The sequence below is a fragment of the Anomalospiza imberbis genome, chromosome 5, assembly GCF_031753505.1.
Source record: "Anomalospiza imberbis isolate Cuckoo-Finch-1a 21T00152 chromosome 5, ASM3175350v1, whole genome shotgun sequence".
Taxonomy (NCBI): Eukaryota; Metazoa; Chordata; class Aves; order Passeriformes; family Viduidae; genus Anomalospiza; species Anomalospiza imberbis.
Window position 1 is genome coordinate 65947318 of NC_089685.1, and position 23697 is coordinate 65971014.

The following is a 23697-nucleotide window of genomic DNA, read 5'->3' on the forward strand; positions in this document are numbered from 1 at the left end:
TTTAAAAAAGCTAAAGGTAAGGAAACGTTATAGACATGTTTGGAGTTTTTCTTTAGTTTTGCAACATAAAAAAATAAGTTACACTACAAATTATGGCTTTAATTTATTTATATATTCATTTAGTAGCAGAGTGTCATCGTGGATTTCAACACTAGATGTTGTAAATAATTAACCTGCCATGTTCTTCAACTTTGCTTGAGTTTTCAATTTGTGAAAAGAAACAAGCAAATATTACAGGGAAAATTAAGAAGTGTCCAGAAAAACTTAAATAGCAAGAAGCACCTGTAGAAGAAGTCTTTTAGAGAAATTTTTAATTCAATTTAAAATTTGCATTTGATTTTAAAGTAATTTATAATTGAAGTTTTAATTTAATCTTCTTGTCAAAATAAAGGCCAAGCCAAATATCCCATGCACTTCAATAGTCAGGACTTCCTACTGATCTTCATTTCAGAAATACTGACATACCAGTATGATACTATCATGCTACTGAAGTAATGATTGCTCTTTAATGGTTGTTAGTAATACAAGATAATAGATTTGGTATGCAGCTATCTGAAAAAGGCCACAATAATGCTAAACCAACATGACTCAAAACTACAACACGACTGCTCCATATCAAGAGTTGTTCGCTACCAATGGAAGGGGAGGTTGGGCACAAAAGGTGCTTGAGTCAGACTGAAAGGTTTCAATTACACATCAGTGTATTATTAATGGCTATATTATTAATATACTTACATTTTGAAGACTAAAGTTGCATTCACATCAGACAAGCTATGACAACATTCGAATACATGTAAATAAAAAGAATTCTAGATTCATAGCCAAAGTTGTAACAAAAAAATCTCATTGTGAAGTTGATGTAGCATTTGCAACAACAAACTTATGTATTCAGTAAGAAAGACTGTGGCACCGAATTTGGGAATATTTTCAAGCTCTAGTTGAAAGCTCTAGTTTTTCAATCTCAGGACAGAGAGATTGCCAGCTAAATAAACTTAACTGACTACTGTACTTTCCAGCTCTTTGTAAACAAGACTCCATGTTGTGCACAAAAGAGGAGCTTTCACTCCCCTTTTTCTTCCAGGAAAGTATCTGAAAAGGCAAGCTGTAGTGATTGCTTCTGACAGCAGTAGAATAAAGAAGCAGATAGAAAAGTAGGTACATATAAAAAAGTTCTTAGAGTAAAAGCATCTGTCCTGGTTTGATTTTGTTTATGAAAAGGCACTTTACGTATTGCTAAAACTCCAATACCACGCTTGTCCTTGGAGTTTTTCTGTTAGAAGGCTGCGTTGCAAGATGGTCAGCATGAGGATGCAAATGTTCTTTATACAGTGCCTATCTGCTACAAATTTTATAATTACAAACAAGTATCTTACACCAGTTATTTAGAAGAATAAATTCATGTTCAAAATAGTAACAGGTCTTCAAACAATACTTCAGTGATGATAGATGATCTGTCAGAGACAACACACCACCTGTAGTGAGTTCAGGCTAATAAAATTAGCAATGTAAATCTTTCAGAAGTGAGTCTTCAGTCTTTTGTTTTCCTCTCGTAGTCTCTCAATTTCAGCTACTAAGCTTTCATTTACAGAGTATCTTTCAAGTAAAGCGTGCATTTCATTCTACAGAAAAGAAAAAAGTCTCAATCAGTAGCAATAAAGTTAATAATTCCAGTTTTATCCTATTGGCTTTCATATTTCTTTTAAAAATGAAATAACGTAGATAATTCTGTTTTTAAAAACTTTTGATAAGAAAAGTAAGATTTTCCCTTTTAAGCTGACATACAGTATTTTCATCATTAAAACATTAGTGAATATTTTATCAAAGGATATTTTGCAGTTCTTCAGGATGAGAATCTACTAATGCAGATTCCATTAAAATGCTCAGAACCCAGACAAGGTCTTTTTAATGCAGATCAAAAGAACAAAGATTCATAAAAAGGTGAAGCTAAAGAATACAGAACAGCTCAGTATGCATACAGTATCTACAACTGAAGCTTTCTATTTGAATTCCATCTATCTTCTCCTTATCCCAGCCTTTGGCCCTTTCCAAAGGACAGCTGAATTTGTTTGTAACACTTGAAATATGGAATTCATACCTACTCAACCCCTAGGTTGCCTTTATTAATCAAAGAAAAAACAATTTAACAGATTCCCATTCATATTTTTCCGCTCCTTCACATGAAATCCTCCCTTTCTTGGTCTTTATAAACAAAATAGATGGCATGCCTTAGTATTACCAAAATTGAAAGCTGAATACATTTCCCATCATGGTCCTTGTACATACCAACTGTATATGGAATTGCTTGATCATCTCCACTTGCAAATTTACAATATCTCGATGGCATGCTTCTCTGGGGGAAGAATTGCAAAAGGAAGATGCTTAGACTTACTTAGGAAGCAGCCTCTCTCATACCCTCAGCACCCAAAACTCCACAATTCCTCACCTTCACTCACCAAAATCCTCACCTCATTCATCAAAAGTCTATAAACCCTTAGACCATGAAACATAATATTCTACAGCTTATTTTGGAATACTTTTGTTATGATACTGATTTTTATAAGTATCTTTTTTTTTTCAGCACATAAGAAGATGCAGGACTTTTCAGTTTAGAAACACAAATATAGACATGGTGATTTATTTTTCACTTGCAAGCTATAAGCTCCTCTCATTTTTACCATTCAAAGCTAATTTTCAATCCCTTGATCATAAGCACTACAGGGAAGGATATTTATCTGTACTTGAAGATAGACCTTTTCAGTACATGACTTTCAACAGTCTTTTGTAAAAGATGCCCAAAACCACAACTGTGGTAAATGATACATTATTCTCAATACCATGGAATAATGCAGGTTAGTCTACATAAAAAGCAGTGGCAGTGTTGTCTGTGAAGTAGACATGAATTTGTTAATTCATGGACAACCATTCCACACTACAAAAACCAAGCTTGAAAATGGCCTCTGATCATGACATTAATACAAGAGTTCCAGGAGCTGAGGAAGAACCAGGAGAACAGCTCACAGAAAAGCAGGCAAGCTGACAAGTCCTTCCTGAACAGGGCAGCTGTCTGGGACTGAGTACTGTGCTATGGGTACCACTGGCCTGACAAAGCAAGGTGTTTCTTAAGTGGGCACACAAAGATCTTACTTCATTCTCCTTTCCTCAAAATTACAGCAAACCCAAAGGCTGTAATTCACCTTCTCTTTCCACAGATTACTGTGCTACAGAACTCCTACTGGAGGCAATCTTCTTCGAGTGTATCAAGTATAGATACCAGCTAGCATCCTATAAATCCCAAGATGTAGGATATCTCCCAAAGACAGGGAGATCAAGAAATAAACATCTTTTTGGAACCAAATGAGCTATATATTATTCCTGGTCCTTTCCTGAAGGTTCATAGTTTTTCCCCCTTTTACTTGAATTTCAGGCAAGGAAGATAAAAATCCTTTCCTCAGATTCCAGCAAGTGAAAGGCAGTTACATCAATGGGAAGCTTACAATAGTTCGCTTCCCTCTTACTGACCACAGTACGAACAATGTTTCATGATCAGTTTAAATGTATCTGCAATTTAACACTGGGAAAAGGGCCAGCAGAGCCTTCCAGACACTCCAGGAAGTATAGGTCAGAGGAGAAACACAACATTTAAGGCTCCAAATCTGAGGTACTGGAAGACTGGCAAGCATAACTTCTAACTCTGGGGTGCCTGAACATAGATTTAAAAGAAAACACATCTGCAATACATAGACTGCATTTTAAGTTACATCAGTTACAGGTGTTCATCAGATGTGTGTTTATTGCCAAAAAATCCCAGGGGAGTTTTACCATACTACATTTATGTAAAGACATAAAATAACATTAGATGTATTTTTTCTGTTGGCAGATACAGAACAGCCATAGTACACAGACCTACTAAGCTAGCTTTGCTATGCTTTTTGTCATCAAGACAGCAGCAGTTCCCCTGCCCCACAATTCTTCTCCATCATCTCCATTCAACCTACTTCATCTTAAATTGAGTTTGGGAAGTGATACCCTAGGTAGGATTCTCTTAACTTCTCCACCTTCTTCAAACTCCACTCTAAATATACTAATTTGCTAGTATGATAATATGTTAATTTGACTTCTTTCAAGACAATTGGAATGTTGGTTAGATATCCATAAAATAAGCTCACACCAACCATCACTTACAGCACAGATGTTATTTCAATGTAAAGTTCCACCAGCAGAAATACACACACACTGTTTCAGCTTACACATGCCAAGTTAAGAACAAGCAAAGCCAACACAAGTCAACTGGCTATGTCAAATTCTCCCCACTGTCAACTTGAAATTTCTCCTGCTGGGATAGGGAGAAGAGCAAGGAGGAAAAGAAACCAATGCAAGGCTTCAGGAAAAGAGTAGAGAACTTGCTATGCAGACTAAATTTACCATCTGAGAAATTTTCACTCATTCTGAAAACATCAGCAAAGTCATACACCAACAGCCCTCAGAGGCATCAGTCTAATTAGTCATCAGAGCTATTAAAAACTAAGTTTCATACCTAGTTTTTCAAAAATAGGGCTATAAATGGTGTAATTTTCTAATCCAAAGAGAAATTTGTTTGAGCAGATGCTGAAACACCTCATTAAGAAAACATGTCATTGAAAACAAAAGACTCTGCAGGAACACCAGTACCTGAAGTCATCCATTGTTTCTTGTATCATATTCTGAATGAAGTTTATTTGAATTGCTGTCAGAGGTGCATTCGGTCTGCTACTCCCAATGGTTTCTACTATTTTTTCTGACAACGAACTTGCAACTCCAGCAGTGACAGGTGATGCTATCTTTGAACCTTTACAATTGAAAATAAAATACTGAGAGCCCTCAAGACAAATAAAAACCATTCATATACCGCATTACACTGATACTTTTTAAAAATAATGATTTATTTAATTAATTTTACCTCAAATATTGCTTAATAAAAAGAACAAATCAGATTTAGAATTAGTCTTTTCAGAGGCAACTAGAAATATTTTAGGAGGGCTGGCTTGATTTAAAGAATCGAGATCAAGTCCATTTTATCAGATTTCATGTCAGTTTACAACCAACCACACCTAGAACTGGGCCAAAATTATCAACTTACTTGTTGAGGTAGTACCATTTACTGGTATATCATATGCAGGATGGGCCTGAATAGTCTTCATTAGTTTCTCATTTACATCAGGAGAAGATAATGGTGGAGAAGGTTCTATGCTTGATAAGCTTGACTTTGAAACCTGACAACAGAAATATTTTTTTTTAATTTTAAACATTAAATCTACTTGTTACAATTGTCTAATTGCACTTGAAGACTAAGTTTTCCAAAATGCACCTTTAAACATTTTTGCTCTTAGGAGTCTGCTCAGAAATACATGCTTTTCATTTCCGAGCAAGATATCTGAAAAACGGATTGCTAAAACATTCCAAATTGCCTCAAGTAGGCACAAAGAGGCAATTGCAAAAGGCAGGGGCTTCTGATTTTCACATAAAAAATGTTGTGACTAGGTTGTATCACTCCTAGCAAACTCAGACTTCTCAAGAGCAATAGCTCTTGAGAAAAAAGTAGTTAAGCTCTGTGCAAAGGCATATCAAAGATAACTCAATAAAAAGAGGAAGACGCAGAACAGGGAAAGAAGAGAGTGGAACTGACTTAACATACAACAATCGATCATACTGATGCAACCATCCTTCTTGATTTTCTAGAAAAATCAAAATACTCCTCAGGCTACCTGTTTTGTTTCATGGGAACTTATGTAACCTCATCTTATTTAAGACAAACATACATTTATCTTCCATTGCTGAAGGCCAATTTACCTAAATCACACAAGGTTTTACAGATTTGTGTTAACAGTGTGTGAACAGAGATTCAAAATAAAAATCAGATTGGGCATTATTCAGCATTCTTTTCTTCAAGCAGTAATATTCTGACAAGATTCTAAAAAGACCACTCATAACAAAAATACCTGCTTCAAGATGTCTTTAGATTCTTGTTTTCCAAGACTTATTTTCTTAGACTCTGTTTCTGGAGGTTCTTCTTCTTCTTTAATTGGAGATCCCACAAGTGCATGTAATGGGCTAGACTGTGTCCCTTGTGCACTACTGCCCACTAGGTTTCTTTTTATTGGAAAGGCACTGGTTGGCTGTGGGAGAAAATCCAAACCTAACAGGTAGGACTGGAAATCCAAGCCTAAAATGAAAAGGGAAAGATGAAACACACAGGTCAATAAACACACCACATCTATCCCACAGTTAGAATGCCTGCACACTCATACAAAACTGACTGACAAAAGAAATCACCAAAAAATGTACTCCACAAAAAACTACATCCTTCCATCCAACTTATGATGCCCTCAACTTATAAAAGTAATAAAACACGAAAAGCTTCTGTGTGTCACTATAAATTGTATAAAGGGAAAAAACCCCAATCACTTTAGGACCATACTCCTGACTTCCTGTTACCATGCTGTGTCTCTTAATGTGTCAGACAATTCCCAGAAAAGTTGTTTCAGGGTCTGCTTTGGTCATTTGTTTTTTTGGTTTTTTTCAATGATATGACAAAATCAGCATGTGAGAACTAGCACAGACCTCCAAAGACCTATCACTGGCATATGCTTACCATTTCCTTGAGGATCTTCAGTCACTTTATTTGCAATAACATCTACAAAACAGCAGAAAATAGACAAATGAAGTGTTTATTTGTATCACTGCACCAAGTTCATAACCAAAGACAAATTAAAATATCAAGTAGGTACAGCAGTCAGTAAATCACAAGTGACATTTTGTCACACTACATGCAGAGGAATGATGCTTTACAAATTCCAGTATTAGTAACTTACCATCTCTGACTGGAGAGAACACATCTCCTAGACTACTTCGACCCAAATCATCAAAACTACTTAATTCAGCACTTTTCCCATGATCTGCTTCTTTAGATGGAATGACATCCAAGCTGGAACTATGGGGAAAACCTTCAAAGGGCAATATCATTCCATTAGTAATTGACCTTTTCCAAAAATAACATACATTATGGCTAAACAATCTCATACTAAACATGATACTTGGGAAGTCCAGTAGCCACTTCAGAACCGTCTGCAGATGCCAGTTAGAGGGTCAATATTAAATTCCTCATTTGGGCTGTCAACAAAGGTGACTACAACTAAAAGCTAAAGAGGAGGGTAGTAAAATTGGAGAACCCACCCATGCTCAGAGAAATCTATATGATGGGTGCAGCAATTTTATGGTGGGTTAGGTGAAGTGAAACTAGTGACTGCACCTCCTGCTAATAAGGCAACCACATTCAGATGATAAAAATGTAAATTTGTTCTGCAAGACAAAAAAAATCTGCTGTACTAGGGCCATTAAGCATTCCAAGGAAAATTATATGAAACACCTTTTTTAAAGCTTACCTAGTGTTAGTATATTTTCTGCTTATTTCTAATATTAGAAATTCAACTTAGGTATTCTAATATTAGAAAATAAAATTGAAGTTACAACTGCAGGCAAAAAAACCCCAACCAAACTTGTTCCTAGACCTTTCCTCACTCTACCCTCAAGCCCCTTCCCTGACCCAATCCAGGGGGGAAAAAAGCTTTTTATATCCATGGTACCAAGGACAGTTGTCTGAAGAAAGGAAGCATATCTTAAGTCCAGAAAAATCCCCAATAATTATTCAAAATACAGTTTTTAGAATGGGAATTGAACTGCTTAGAAAACCACCAAAATAACTTCCATAATTTCACAAAATGTTCATAAAACCTACAAGTACTTCTCTACATAGGATTACTTGTTGAAGCGATCCAAATATGACTGTGTGGGTGACTACAATTAATCATGTCCAAGTATTTACATTAAGTGCAACTTGAGTTATGTTTAAGATTTCACATTTAAATGTATTAATATATTACATTTTTCACTCCTTCAGATGTGTCAATTGTGACATCAGCACAGGATTGCACTTGCTAGTTAAGTAAATACTTGGTATACTGAGACAAATCAGAAGTGCAGCATCAACCTGTGCATCAGAATTTAGAGTATCTACGTAGAAAAAGCATAAAATTGGGCTAAAATATCCTGTGCACTTTTACCCATTCCCAGAAATATAAATGTAGTAAGGTACGTAAAGCAGAGAACAGTTGGTAAATGGGAGTTTATGGGAAGCCAGCTCAAAGTACATCCAAGTTTCTCATCATATTCTGACTTCATTTATACTTCTGTACCTTAAAAATACCTGTGACAAAAATCCTCAGTTTTGTTTAAGTATGTTATCAGATTACTTTACTGAATGTCCCTTATTTCTCTGAAGTTAAAGCCTATGAACAGGTTCTAGAAGAAATTCCAGACAACAAATGAAGTTTGTGGTATCTCATCCATTCCCATTTTTAACCATAAAGACCATATCTTCTGCAGTATTCAGAGGTCTTTACTTTTAAATTTAACACTCAGATTAAAGAAAACTGTTTTGCTTGGTAAGTCTTTACTTTCTTAAAACATTTATTTATTATGCATGGTCCTCTTTAAGGGGTAACAGCCATTACATCTTCAAATAAAGATAATAAATCGTACGTTTCAACCAAAAAAATTTCCACACCATTCAGTAATATTGATTAGCAACACTTTATACAGAGGAAACATTCTACTTCACCTCATACTTCACTGCATACCCAAGGGAGGTCATTAATACACATCCCTATGGACTGCAGTGCTTATTGACTAATTACTGTTACTAAATGTATTTCTCCTTATTTTAAAAGGGAGGGGGAAAGTGCTGTTACATTAAAATGGATTGAAGATTTTTTTTTTTGAAGAATCAAACTAGCAGTGTTACTGATTTGATATTTTCAGAACTCTTGAAATAAATAAAATTTTAAGAGTACATTTCACACAGTAGCAGTTTTGGAATGCTCAGAATTCTTACAAAGAACTTGTTAATTTCAGAGGCACAGATAGCAAGTACAGTTATACAACTAATCATACTTGTAACTATATTTAACATCTTTCCTACCATGTGATACTGGAATCATGCCTCTCACAAAAATACAGTTCAGTTGTCATTTGGGTTTTTGGACTTGGTTGCTATTTTTCTCTGTGTTTTCCTAGGTTGGTTTTTTTTATTTTTTTTTTTTAATATGGTCTGCTACTCCTTTTCATTACAAGAATTACAAATCTTTAGCTCTGGATTCCATGCAGACATTGCATCAGAAACTACATTATGTACATAAAGATAATCTGCAATAAGTCAGAATGCAAGACGTAGTTCCACAGTATCATCACAATTTTAAGATTTCATGTGTCTTAAGTTTATAGTAGGACCCAATTTACCTCCTACAGTTTCACAGCATGTGTTACACAGTGGGGAGGAAAAAAAGTATTTGTACGTGCAGGTACATACACACAGTACTTCCTAACAAATGCCCTTCCCTCAGTGAAATTTTTTATACTGTAATGGTCAAAACACAAAACACTGCTTCCATCTTCCCCATTATGCCAATTACTGTAAGAGTAGGAACACAACATTACCTGTTTTCTCCTGAAAAATCTCTCCTCCCTTATTCTCATTTGCCAATGTAAGATGAGAGGAAACTGATGCTGATGCTTGAGAGGCAATGTTTTTGATGCCAGTATTTTGAATTCCTCCAAGATTACTACCAGCTTTGACTTCTATTCTCTTGGACACAGGTTTATTTGAAGAACCTGTGATGTTAGACTGAAGAAAAAATAGAACCAATTATGAGAAGTTATTATTCCTTCAGCCAGAAGTAAAAATACAAGACAATATACTTCCCTTTTTAAAAACAGTAAAAAAAAAAACAGTTCAAGTTGCAAAGGTTGCCTAGGAGATATACCTTTATAAATATAATAAAGGGTATCTTTATGTAACTTCAAAGAGCATGGGAAACATCAGTGAGGACCTCCACAAGGATAGCAACAATTTAACAGTGGAGTGACCCTGCATGATTCAATTTTAATCCCAGGTTTAGACATAGCAGAAAAAAAGAGATTACAGTATTGGAGACTCCAAATTTTACAGGAATAGTTAACCACTAGCAGCAAGTGCGCTAGAGGAGAAGGAAAGTCTCTGAGTGGTAAAGAATCCATTCCAAAGGTTCTCTCAGTGTCCACTAAATGGAAGCACAGGGTTTCTCGACAGAGTAGAGCCTAATTAAGTCTTGGAAGAACCTCTTAAGTCTTCTCTGTTATTTAATTAACTTCTACACTGCTTGTATGTGCTAGCAGAAGTCCATATACAGGACATACAAAATCTCTTCAGGTGAGCAGCCCTCCTTAAGCAGAAGGGCCATTACAGACCCTTCTGCTAATGCCTACAAATAACCAGAGGTGCTATAAGCTGATCTGCAAAGGTAGCAAATCCACACCCGAAAACCTAGAAGACTGTAAGTTCCACTTATTCCTGCGCTGAGGCCAGAAGTGGGGGAAATTCCACATTAGCAATGCCTAAAACAGCAGTTAAGACGAAGCAGTTTTTAATTCCTATGTTGGTATGATCCCATTTTGTTGGCATCTGTAATGCTTAGAAAGTGAATTCTAAACTTTTTTCAGAACTTAAACTTATAATTGCTTTCATTAATCTGCATACTGAACAATAAAAATACCTTGGAAAAAGAGCTGCTGAACTGAAGACGTAAGCACTTCACACAGCCTTTGTGAGCAGTAACTGCTTTCACTGGTGATGTCAGCTGTCTTAAGTCATACTGGCAGATCTTTCCCCGGGAACATCCTATAGCCAAAGTAGTACCATCAGGCATGAAGTCTACTGTGGTTAGAGGAAAATCCGCTACAATTGTTGTCAGTAACCTTCAAATATGAGAAGGGACAGGATGAATATTCTAGAATTCATGAGATGGACTTTTCATAAGAAACAGTGGATTAGGCTTACACTAAGCATTCATGCTTAACAAGAAAAAACCTGCATATGACCCAAAAGACTTCATGAAGACAGGATCATATTGCCTTCTTAATAGCAAACACCAACATTATTTACTGGTCCCATCATTTGTAGCAGCAATCATACTACATACATCCTTTCATCCTCTAGCTTCCCAAGCCTATCAACTCTACCCTTCCCACAGCTCTAGGAAAAACTTCAGTTTGCATCCTTTAGTTTGCATCCTTCCAAAATGAAAACAGACTCCTGTTTTTATTCAGCTAGAGTAAAAGCACTACTCACTTTAAAAACAATGTCCCACAAAACCACTCGCCACCCCATCCTCTTACTACGAAGTCCTATCACCTATTTCCCATCCTTCCTGCTTTTTCATCCAATATTCTCCCCTATGTCAGCAGTTCTGTGCACCACAGTTACATCTTTTATCTTAACTGGAAAAGCAGGCAAGCTAAGCTCAGGTGGCTGGCACAGGCTGTACTGCCCCTCACAGAAGTTAACTGCTCTCTATCAACATGAAAAGCCCATACACAAACACTGGAGAACATCACCCATAAACTGGACTTCAATTAGTTCCCACAAGCCTTGGGGTTTTTCAATTGTTTGTTTGTTAACTTAGAAAGCCAAATGGACTATGGGACAGGTTCTCCAGTAGCAATATGCCAACCACTTCAACCATTCTGCATGGGGGCTGAATTAAATAATTCATGTCATAATAATGCATGTTTTTTCAGTTTATAAAACCCAAACAAGGAATCTTCTAAAATCAAGAGGTCTTTCACATACTCACTTTTTACTTAAAGTGTCATAGAGAATAATTCTTTTATCCAAACCTACAGTTACAAGCAGCAGCTTATTGACTGGAGAAAAGCAGATTTCTGAGGCTGGTGCTTTATGAGTATTTTCAAAATTATGATATGGGTTCTGGCTATTTACATCCCAGAGAGTTACATTTCCACTGTCAGAAACAGTGCCCAGCAAGGATTTCTTAAAGGATGAATATTTCAAGTGTCGAATAGGCTGTAAAACACACATAAAAATTAATTTTAATACCAATATTAAATATGATATTAAATTATTTTCTAAAGACACAAAGAGTTTAGGAATACAAACTTAAAGTAGTCTATGAAGGCTTACAACTCTGAAATATAAATAGTAAAAGTAGGAAAAAAATTTTTGCAGTCAGATGCCATTTTTGCTATTGGGGGTGAGACTTTCTTTTTTACTATTATGGGGTTCCATATGAGCTGATCAGCATTAAGGAGAAGAAAAATGTAACTTCCAGAAAAGTTTCTTAAATTTTCAGCAAACATCATGCCTTCATACAAAAAACCCCCACAACACATCTAAAATTAAAGGAGTGAAAAGGTACATTATTTCACCAACTAGTCTTCTGCCAATGCCAATAATGTTAAACTTAATTCCCCTTCACTGACTTGAGGTACTTGGATATCAGCCAATTTGATAAGACACACCGACTCCAGAGTTCAGCAAGTATGTAGGTCCTACAGAACAGACTTCAACCTGTGGACTAAGACCACAGAAGAGGATAATGTGTGGTTTATCACACACAGCCTTGCTATTGCAGAACCAGGAACTTAACTTGCCTTTCAGAAAAGGTATTTTGTTTCCAGCACATTGCTTCAGAGCTCACTGTTCTAATACTACAGTGCTCAATGACCTGATTAATTTTACTTATGACCCAGCAGCATCTATTCACTACTGGGACCATAATGCCCTTACAATCAGTTTCCTAAATCCTCAGTGTTGCTATCCCATTTTAAAGAACAGCAAGTTCACCCACCTTCGGGCTTTATTTTGCTATTAAAAAAAAAATTATTCCACCAGGACTGTTTTTTCAGTACCATCAGTCTTTTTGCAACTCTCCCAGTATGAACCTTTCTTGAATATGAACAACTAAAATCTTTTATGATCCTCAAAATATTTTGCTCTTTTTTGAGTCTGTTTCAGTAACTGCCATTTTATATTAAGAAATCCAACTCCTTTCCCTTGGGAATTTTGAAATCCTACACTAATAAGAGCCTCAGTTGTCCCCTAAATCTGGTGTCTTAATTTCTGCTCTGTCACAGTTATTCCTGTGTCTATAGTTTCAACCATTTTTTGATACTGACACAATCCTCTCTTATGGGCAAACACCTTCCACTGGGTTTCACCATAGCTCTACCTAGAATCACAGAATTGTAAAGGCTGGAAAAGATCTCAAAGATCATCAAGTCCAAAGCCTTAGCCCAGCACTGCCATGTTCTCCACTAAACCATGTCCTAAATGCTATGTGTTTTTTGAATGCTCTCAGGAATGATGATTCCACACTTCCCTGGGCAGCCTGTTTCAATGCCTCACTACCCTTTCAGAGAAGAATTTTGTCTTAATGTCCAGTCTAAACTGGTGCAACCTGAGGCCATTTTCTCTTCTATTGCTTGCAACCTGTGAGAAGAGACCAATCCCTACCTTGCTAGCACCTAATTTTCAGGTGGTTGTAGAGAGCAATAAGGTCCCCTCGTGACTCCTTTTCTCCAGGCTGAACAACCCCAATCACCTCAGCTGCTCCTCACAAGACCTGTGCTCCAGACCCTTCCCCAGTTTTGTTGACCTTACTTCTACTATCATAAGCACTACTGAAAATATTAAACAAGACAGATAATGAAAGAAAATGTTTGTTTGATTTATCAATATAATGAGTTTCTTACCCATCCTTCCTAGTATTTTCTCACAAAACACTTTATCAAGTACTTTATTCAAGTCCAGTCCAATGACTGCTGAAATATTTTATTTGCCTGAAAATGCTCTCAAAAAGCTATTGTCGTATTCTGGCACAGACCACACCACAACATATTGTACTGGCCTTTATCCTATTTCTGTCTTTAACTTCATTTTAATGGAGATATGTGTTGTTTCATATTCTTCCAGCATCATTTCCAGCACTTGTATTGTGTACCTTGCTGGAAGCCAAATTGCTTCAACCTGCTTTAAAGAGGTGGCATATTCAACTGCATATTCAAATAGGAATGAGCACAACTCTTCATCATTAATATGGTCCTCTACTGGTCACAATTTTATAATCATTTTTCTGTTTGTTTACATTGAAAAAAATACAGAGAGATTCAGGAGTAACAGCTTTAACTACAAACAGGATCTACATGGGAAATATTCCTGACCTTCACAGTTCTCTCAACTCTTCACCTCCAAATACCTTCCTCCTTATTGCCCTGGCATTTGCTCATGTTTCATTTTCTCTCTCCTGTCCTTCTGCCCACCAAGATTACTCTCTTCTAGCTCTTCTCAAACCGCCTTTGCTATCCTACCAAGTCAGCCATTTCCTCTTCTCCTTTATCCTTTTACCCTCACAGGTCTGGGCAAGTTCTCCATTTTCTTTCAGATACCTGCATTCCCTATACTACCACTGCTCCCTACTTTTAGCTTTAAAAGCTTACAAACTTTTCACTGTATGGAGTGGCCAGAATCCATCACACTCCTTTACAAATCAGCCAGCTGTTCAAACAGATAAACTAAATCCTGTTGCTAGGAGAATTGCATCAGGCAGTGAAGACTTGTACAAACATTATATTTTGAAACAAACCTTAATTTAGCCTCACAACAGCAAGCAGATAAGAATCTGGTAGTCTAAATGAATGCCAATAGCAAAGACAAATTATGGGATCTGCAAACAACTCTGCAAGAACTCAATTCTAATAGAACACAAAGGTGTTCTAAATTAAAATCAATTAACAGAATATAGGCCACTGCTCCTATGAAAAGAATTTTGTTTGAAGTCAAGAGAAAGCATGGCAACCTTGGGCTATTCTACTACTTGTAGAATCTACACAATATGAGAAATTAACTGGCACAGAAACTACATTCCATCATGCTGAATCAAACACAGACAAGCTAAAATTTTTAAGGTTAGTTAGACTTCAAATTCCTCAATTCTAAAAAAAGTCACTATGGAGTGGTGACCCTTCCTAAGCCAGAAAACTAGTAACAGGATCAAACAGTATAATACACTGTTTATCTATTCAAGTTTATTCTTAAGGAAACCTGGCCCCTAAGCTATAAAACAAGTAAAGGCCTTTTAAATTTAACAGAATTACACAAGTCTTCAGATATTTTCTTCACTGTAGAATTAATTCTCCAATTCGTCAATTAAAACCCCAAACAATAATAGAGCCATTTCTGCACATAAAAGTAAAGAATATTTTTAGGATCAAAGACAAGCTGGTAAACTGGGACATCCAACTAGCCAACTCATTACAAAATCATAGCTCAATTCCACTTTAAATGAAAGCTATAATCAAATAACTGCCCTCCCTAAGAAAATGTTGTAAACCCTTTAGAATGTGAACAGGAGCTTTTTGTTTGCAATTACTTTAACACATCAAATATCTTTATCCATCCTAAAGGTCACTCAGCTTTGCAGCAGACTTCTTGATTTCATCTGACAAAATAGTTATTCACGGCGTATCTCTTACTCCTAATCACTTTCTGGTGGAAAGAATTGAATATATCAAACAGGTTCATGCAAATCATCCTCACAAGAATTTCTTCATTTTTCAATTAACTAGTAGCATAGTCTGCACTCTGGATATTCACCTCAGCTGCATAACCCAGCCATGGACCTCCCTGCTCCTGCCTCGCATACACGTTCCTCATAAGATCGTAACAATAAAATCAGAAAAATGACCTGACTATATAGATGGATTTTTAAGATCAAACCAAGTATGAAATACAATTTTGCTTCAATGTAAGTATGAGACTGGCGATGGATCAAAGACACTGCAGCACCTAGGAGCAGAAATAGTTTAAATTTAACAGAGATTTTTCATCGGAAAGTATACCATAATTCTCGAGATGCTGTGAGATTGTAAGAGATTTTTCACCACGTTATACTGTTCATGCGAGACAGGAGAAGAATTTAATTTGACACTATCTGCAATCTAAGAATGAAAAAGCTGTTGCAGTAACAGAAAAGGAATAAGTCACAACTTCAGCATTCCTTGCAACATTAAAGGTCAGGTTTAGGACCAAAGCAACAGTTCTGCATCCCCCAGGCAGCTCCAACTTCTGTAAAAAAGATTCAGTAAAAAATGAAAGCATGCCTAGAACTCAAATACATGGCTATCCATAAAACAAGACAATTCTCACTAAGAGCACACATTGGAATTTCCAGTGGGACAACACAGCTCATTTACTACTGCAAATGCTCTTGTAACAAGGGAATTGCCCTTGTGATATCCACTAATTCTTTTAATATCTTTTGAGCCTGCAGAAAGGATTTGCAGTGGCAAACCCTACCAAGGTTCTTAGGTAGTACATATGTTTTTTGTTTGCCTTGTGCACAATCTTCCTTCAAACTAGTTCTCCCAAATACTAACTAAACACCTAAGTAGGTAAGATAAAACCTCATTATTTTTCTCTTTGAGCATCTGTGCAATTTTAATCTCCAGATTAAATAAACTTATTTCTAATTACAGACTCATATTCATCCCTCCTGTACAGATAGCTTTGAATAAGTTAGAACCCAGTCTGCATGGTCTTTGCCCTCTGCAACAATATACATTGAGCAGTGAATTGAAATTCTGCTTTGTTTTGTAAAGCCAACTGTGCTTTAATCACTTCTAAAATATCTAAAAGTTTGTTCTTGAGGAGCCAATGTCTACCAAGTAAAATTTGCTGTAACCCATATTGAAAAAAAGGCATTTGAGAAATTTGTATTTCGACGCCCCTAGTATTTAAGGCTATAATGCACACAGCAGTCTGTTTCTCCTTTCCTTAAGGGCACTCTTAAAAACTAAAATTAAACAGAATACCAAAACTTAAAAGCCATTGATATGTACTTTCAATTGCTAAAGATTGCAAATTAAGCTTAGTACCTGAAAGACATAGACAATAACATAGACAGCCTACCTGTCTGCTGCCATAACCAAAGGGACTACTTGATAAATTGGTGGTAACACTGTGTAGGATGATTTCACCACTCAAAGATCCAGAAACAATATAGCCATCATTCCAATTATATGCAACACATGTGATTTCATCTTTATGATCCTGTGGGAAAGGGAGGTTAGAGGGAGAGTGTTAAAGACATTCTTCTTAATTTATGCTTTTGCAAAAAAACTTCAACTTATTTTTCTGACCATCTAGTAACATTTGAAAGATTTAAGAGTTGCTATGGAATATCACAGAAAACAGCAGCAAAATATACCAAAGATGAATCATAACCACTCTCTGATTGTTTGCATTGGTGGTTTTAATAAAATAGTAAAGATGAACACATAATTATATGCAATATTTTAATATGACAACCAGAGCCATATTTATTACAGGTGTTATGAACATTATTTTAAAAGTGAAGTCTACCAGAAACCAGTGGTATTTGAATATACTTTCTGTCAATCTGATGTACTATTGACAACTTCCCCTTCTGTCACTTTTAGACGTAACACATGTATTTACCAACCAGCTTTTCAGTACAGTCATTCACAGTGATAATATTGTGTATAATGAACACATTAGTTTTTCCCCTATATTCCTATATAGGGGAAGACAATGAAGTACTTCTAACCCAAAAGTTAGGAATAGATATTTAAAGTATTGTATTGGATACCTAGAGGTTTTGTTTCCAACTGTAACTCTGAAAGCCCAAGAAAAAAAGTATAAATCAAAGCTGAAGTTTCGTAGTCTTAAAACAGTGGTGCTAAATAAGGGCAAACCATCTACTGAAGGCACGTGGGAAAGATATTAAGCCATCCTACGTTTTGTGCACCATAAAAAAGTTCTAGAGAATTCATACTGGATCAGTTAGAAGACAGCCATCTCCCAGTTTTGCACATTAGTTCTGCTACAGTATTCCACAAATACAGAAGTGTTTTCTCATTTAACGTATCAAAACCAGCAACTACCTGGAATGCAACTCCTGGAAAAAATCCCCATCAGGCAACCCCAACAAAAATTTGCAAAAATAAGAAGTCTATTCTGGAAATGTAAACACGTATTATTATAGAATTGTACTCTGAAAACACCAAGTTACATATGTTTGTTAAATTTGCTATTTACAGCACATAAAGAACACAAACTTGAACAAGACCCAGATGTGTGTTAGCTCCTACCTGTGACCTTGATACAGACAGACATCAGACTTAGAGAAAGTACATTTTTTACAGTTAGCAGCAAAACCTGGGAGTGGAAAGCTACAGCTCTTCCTCTGCCAAACTTACCTTCAGGCTGCGGTAAATCTTTCTGGACTTCAGATCCCAGATATTAACTGTGTTATCAAGGCCTCCACTGACGAGATATGAAGAACTAGAATTCAAGCTCACACATGTCTGTTTTGCCTAATGGAGAAAGAAGAAAACGTATGCTAAAGATAATTAAGGGATTTATTCAAATCTACTTCAAAGCACATTGATGTGTGTTTCCAGTTTCATCAGTACAAATAGTCCCACTGACAGACAGACCTATTCGTACTCTACAGCCATTTCCTATCAAAAGGCATTTAAAATCAAGTCTAGTTTGGACATATATTTAATATACTTTAACATGTAAATTTATTAATTACTACACCTTCAAATACTCGCATTTCCCCATTCCTATTTTAAATTTTTTGGCACCTTTTCCTCCAATATGCATTCTCCCTTTAAATTATAGCTCCATAAAGAGCAATCATAGTATTTTATTGAGGCAATCAGGTTTTTTTAAAGAAATCCTAAGTTAAAGAAAAAAAAGTCTTTAGAAGAAAATCAAGAAGTTGTCTAAGTTACATACTTCCCTAAACATTACAGGGAATATTATAGCAGCAAACCTCATAATTCAGTTAAGTGGTTCTTTTTAAAATAATCACTGAAGTTCCAGTTTTTGAAAAAAAAAGGTCAATCTTAATGATAGGCCTACATTGAGAACAAATTATTATTCAGTTCCATCACGTTGAAAATTCACTTTTAAGTTCTCAAGATTTGATTGAAGAAAAAACAAGTCCATCTAATTATTGACATGATAAAATTGCAAGGGATTGCATTAGTTATAGATCAAATTTAGTGAAATCTTCAGGACAAACACTCCACCTTTGCTTCAGCTTCCTAAAACTTTTCAGAAAATTTCCAGTCCAAATTAGCATTACAACAGCTATTCAGGGAGAATAATTAGAATGGTTTAGAACACTAACAAGCTATTTAAGTGACCATGTGAAGAGACTCTTCTAAAACTAAGTCCAGCTTTTTAAAGTGCCACACTTCCATTTAACTAGGGAAAAAAAAACCTTGAACACAACACAAGTTCTCTTGTTTCTTGCAATACAAGCTGGCACATGTATGCTCCAAGAACAACCCTTCCATAGACTCTTATGTTTTCCAGTGTACAATTCACAGGCATGGACAATACTGAGAGCTGAAGCTGGAAAATGGTGTTCAAACTTGAGCTATTCCATCTACTACACATTTGATCACATCTGAACCATGACTGCCTCAAGTTACCACATTTGCACAACTGCATCTGTACCCTCTTACTGACAGAACTGTTTTAAAAGCACTATTGCCCCCACTCTTTTATATGTGTTTAACAATACACAAGGAAATGTTTTTACATATGTGTCATAGTTCTAACAATACTAAAATTACATTGATCCCTATATGCAGAACAGATGTGAGACACAAAGGATACCAAGTGAACTGGGGGAAAAATGAGGGAAAAGCATTATTCATACTTACTCCTTCAGCTATTTCAAAGAGTGGGACAGGTTTGCTTTTACAGCTTGAAACAATTATTTTATCACCAGCAGCAGAAGCAGTAGCCAGGTATCTATCTTTGTCACAAGTTAAGGAACATAATTGTAGGATACTGGTGATTAATAAAAGCAACAGGAAGTTTCCCTTATTGAACAGAAGACAGATTGGCTAAACAGTCTAAAGCACTGGACCTTGAAGGGACCTAGAAACAGAAACATAAGGCTATTTTCCAAGCTTTCATTAAGAAGCTCTTGAATTAACTACAGCCCTTACTTGCCAATACAAGACAGACAGCAATTTCTTTGATAGAAAATACGAGAAATATCTGCCAGGTAGGTATTATTTAAGAGCTCTTTACCACTAAGGCAGCTTATCCAGTCTACAATTCTGTTTCCCCACACCCCCAAGTAAGAGCCCCATTTATCACTAGTTCAAAGGAATGTCTGTGGCTGTTAGCAGACCATGGATTTAAAGAATGGTCCCGGTCATGACAAATGTCAGACTATTTCACTATACAGTTTCTAGAGTACAAAGAGCAGTTGCCAGTTTCTCCCACTCTGTACTGAGAGAAGAAAAACAAAAGCCCAAAAAGAACCTTTTATGAAACCAAGTACTCCAAAGTAATACGAACATTTATAGAATTACAAAGCAGGAAAACTGCATCTGCACTGTCACCAAGCAAATTGAGTAATCATTCAGTCCTCTGGCCAATGCCCATTGTGATTTTGCATTTGCTCATTAAAGAATAACACAGGTTAATTGGCTGGATTTAACACAACAGAACCAGTAGGCAGCATAGTGCTTGCTATTGCTTTCATTATTTTAAGGCACGTTTGTATAATTTTACAGAACTATGCGTAACCAGAACTAATGCTTTATCCTTAACAAGCTGAAAAGTCTATAAAGTACTTCATTGCTTTAGTTCTGGGAGATGAAGAGGAGACTTGGTAGAAGAAAGCATGTAAGACAGACTGTCTGTAGATAGTTTACTAAACACATCCTAGTGTGTATGCATACACATGAAAACATCATATCTGTGCTTCAAATTCTCTGCAAGCTCCATAGCTAAAACATTCATTTGTGTTCCAGTTGGTGTAACCATTTTTCCTCATACATTAACTTTGAGGACAGACATTCAGAACTTGCAGGACTCATATGCTGTGTGCCAGCATCCTGGCCTCCTACATCCAGATGAGGCACCACCACCTTCTCCCGTGACAGCCACACAAGTAATTTACCTGACAGCCCACTGAGAGTTGTCATATGTTCATCTAACACTTAGCCCCTTGTATCATTATCCAAGAACTCCTTGGCTTCCAAGTCAGAGGTGAAAGACCTAAATGGGTCAGATCCATTTGGATGACAAACCACCACCATCCCATGAATGTTTTATCTACACAACAGGTTTGTGCTTCCTCTCCAAATGCTACAAGCAATGGAAAGAAAACCAGTGCTTAGAGGTTAAGTGAACACTATCAAAGATCATCAGAATCAACAAGAAGCTGTCCTATGAAAAAAAAAATCTTTGATTACAGTTTTCCTCACTATACTATGTATAAAATTTTACTATACCAGCAGTTGCTTTGCTCCAGCTTGTCGGTTAATTAAGCACTGTCTTGAAAGCGAGCATCATAATCAACTGCTGAAGAAACAAATGAGTAAGCTTTACAGTTGGCAGGCAATTCAGGCACATTACAGCCATTAGAAAAGTGGGAGCTCCTGAGATGAGAAACTGCTTCAGCATTATTTACCATCATGAACTCATTCTGTAAATCCCTTCAACACGAGGAAACACAAAACTTTGGTCAAAACAGATACCAGTATTTTTATGCAAGACTTCAAAATGCATCAGGCCTGTGTTTTACAAACACTTCTGTAAAAAAAGGAAAAAAAAAAAAAAAAACACTGGAATTTTGCAGAACACCCACAGAAATATGGCTGAAACTGTAAAGGATACTATTGCTGGCCCAGCACAGTGAACTGACTGGATGTGAGGGCATATGTGGGTTGAACTGCTCCACCACAGTGAAAGATGAGGAATCCCATATTTTAATATCATCTCCTGATGATGCAAAACGTATGCTTTCTTGCATGGCTGCACCTGCTTTGGCAGAAATAAACGAATAAGTGAAAATACAAAAAATTTAAAAATCAACCAGGCAACCTAACAATTTTAAATGATACAGTTGAAGTTTTCTTGATAACTGCACCATTTATTTGGAGAGTTAAACAGTTAGCTGTACACACGAGTGAAAGCAGCAGACTCCAAGCCTTTGCTACTTGAACTCTGGCAGGAAATGCGTGATTTCTTTCTCACAAAGCCAGGCCCTCTATGGCATGAAGAGACTAAAATGAAGCCTTTATCTCTCTACAGTTCACAGCTGCCTAGCAGGAAGCCCCGAGTATCTGAAGGACCCATTTCCCACCAGTAGATGGGGATACACAAACCAGAATCAAACTGCTGCAGGGCAAGGCTGGCAGTACGGACCTAAAGGACTCACTTCAGCGTTCACCTCACCACTCCAAAGAAGACATCCGAGAATCCTTTGAACTAAACCTTTGACAGCTGAATACAAGCGACAACGAGTCACCTTTAATCGCACCTTACAAAACCCTGCGAAGAAAAAAGGCCAAGAACAATGTACTGCTACTTATTTTGACTGATACCTTTGAAGACTTAAAGCCAGGTTAACCGGTGCCTGGTTTGAAGCGCTGACTCTCAGCTTTTTATTCCTGGTAATTCTGAACTATCAACAGAAGAGGACAGTAAACGTGAGCCTTCCCTTCAGCTGAGAACACAAACACCCCTCAGCCAAAGTCTGCGGGACGCTTCCACACAGCTTTATGCCATTCATTCTTACCGCCGGGAGTGTTAACGCTCACAAAACTACCTAAGAACTTCAGGGTCCACGAGTGGGCAGCAGCCCGCGGAGCCGCTGCTCCCGCCTCACGCAGAGCTTGTCTCCCGCGCCGCAACTCAGCGCCGGAGGCCGCGGGCGGAGCCGCTCGGCGCACCCCGCCCCCCGGCATCGCCACCGCCCGGCCCCGGCCCCGCTCCCGCGCTTTCCCCACGGCACTGCGCACCTGGCCGGGCGGGCACGAGGCCGAGCCCCCGCCGCTCGCCCCGAGCCCCGGCCCAGCGCCGCCTGAGGGACGGGACCGGCCCGGCCCCGGCTCCGCCCGCCCCGGCTGGGCCCGGCCGCGCGCTCGCGGCCCCACTTGCCGCGCCGCGCCCAACTTCACTCGCCCCGTCCCGGCAGCCCCCGCGCGCCGCTCCCGGCGCTACGGCGGCCCGGAGGGGCCGCGCCCGGATCGGTCACCGCGGCCTGCCCGGGCCGGGGGCTGCGGGACCGGCCCGCGACCCCGCACGGCACGGAGCCGCCCCCTGGCACCTGCTGAAGGGAAGGGGGCGCTGGCCGCCCAGTGAGCCCCCCGAGACTGGGTTTGAGGGGCACCACATGTGCCGCGTTTTGAACTGGAAACGCAGATTGCAGTGCTGAGCAAAAGGCATCCAGCCCAGCCGGCATCTGGGGTGTCCGCACATCTGGGACACGGGGACATCATAGCGACAGAGCGAAATAAATGATAGCAGTTAACACGTTACTTCTAGCAACACCGAGCAATAGAGAATTGCGGCATCTGGTTCCTGACTTGCAATAGAGCTGTTACCCTGGTCATGCTGAATTTTACAGAAGGAGGGACTTCTTTGTTATTTTCATCCGGTAAAATAAAAGGTAGCAGTTCCTTTAAGGTGATACATGTTTGCACTCCTGCTTTCTAGCCCTAAACACAAAACTGTATATTAAATGTAAAGATGTATTAGACGTGGAACCTGTAGCAAAACTTTCTGCAGACATCTGCCTTTGAGTGAGTCCTTACCCTGTGTACCCTCAGAGCCAGTCGAGCTGAAATGTCTGATTTACTTTCCTTTTTTGATGGAGTCCTGATTTTCCATGTTCATTTAGTATCTAGCCTGTAGAAGTGAACTCAGAATCAGGAGAAAAGAAATCATGCCACTGTTACACAAAATGCCATTATTTCCCTACAGCA

The 23697-nt window shown here is 37.8% G+C and overlaps 1 protein-coding gene across 1 annotated transcript; it reads right to left on the reverse strand.

Annotated features, from left to right (window-relative positions):
- Positions 1–702: 702 nt before the first annotated feature.
- On the reverse strand, positions 703–21748 carry NEDD1 (NEDD1 gamma-tubulin ring complex targeting factor). Its single transcript, XM_068191675.1, has 14 exons — positions 21605–21748; positions 19630–19724; positions 18145–18261; positions 16835–16975; positions 11703–11932; positions 10623–10824; positions 9529–9715; positions 6849–6980; positions 6629–6670; positions 5976–6199; positions 5117–5249; positions 4669–4825; positions 2284–2350; positions 703–1619 (listed from the first exon to the last, which is right to left on the reverse strand). The coding sequence occupies exons 1-14, from the start codon at positions 21738–21740 to the stop codon at positions 1515–1517; spliced, it is 1968 nt and encodes a 655-aa protein (XP_068047776.1). The 5' UTR covers positions 21741–21748; the 3' UTR covers positions 703–1514.
- Between the last annotated feature and the right edge of the window lie 1949 nt (positions 21749–23697).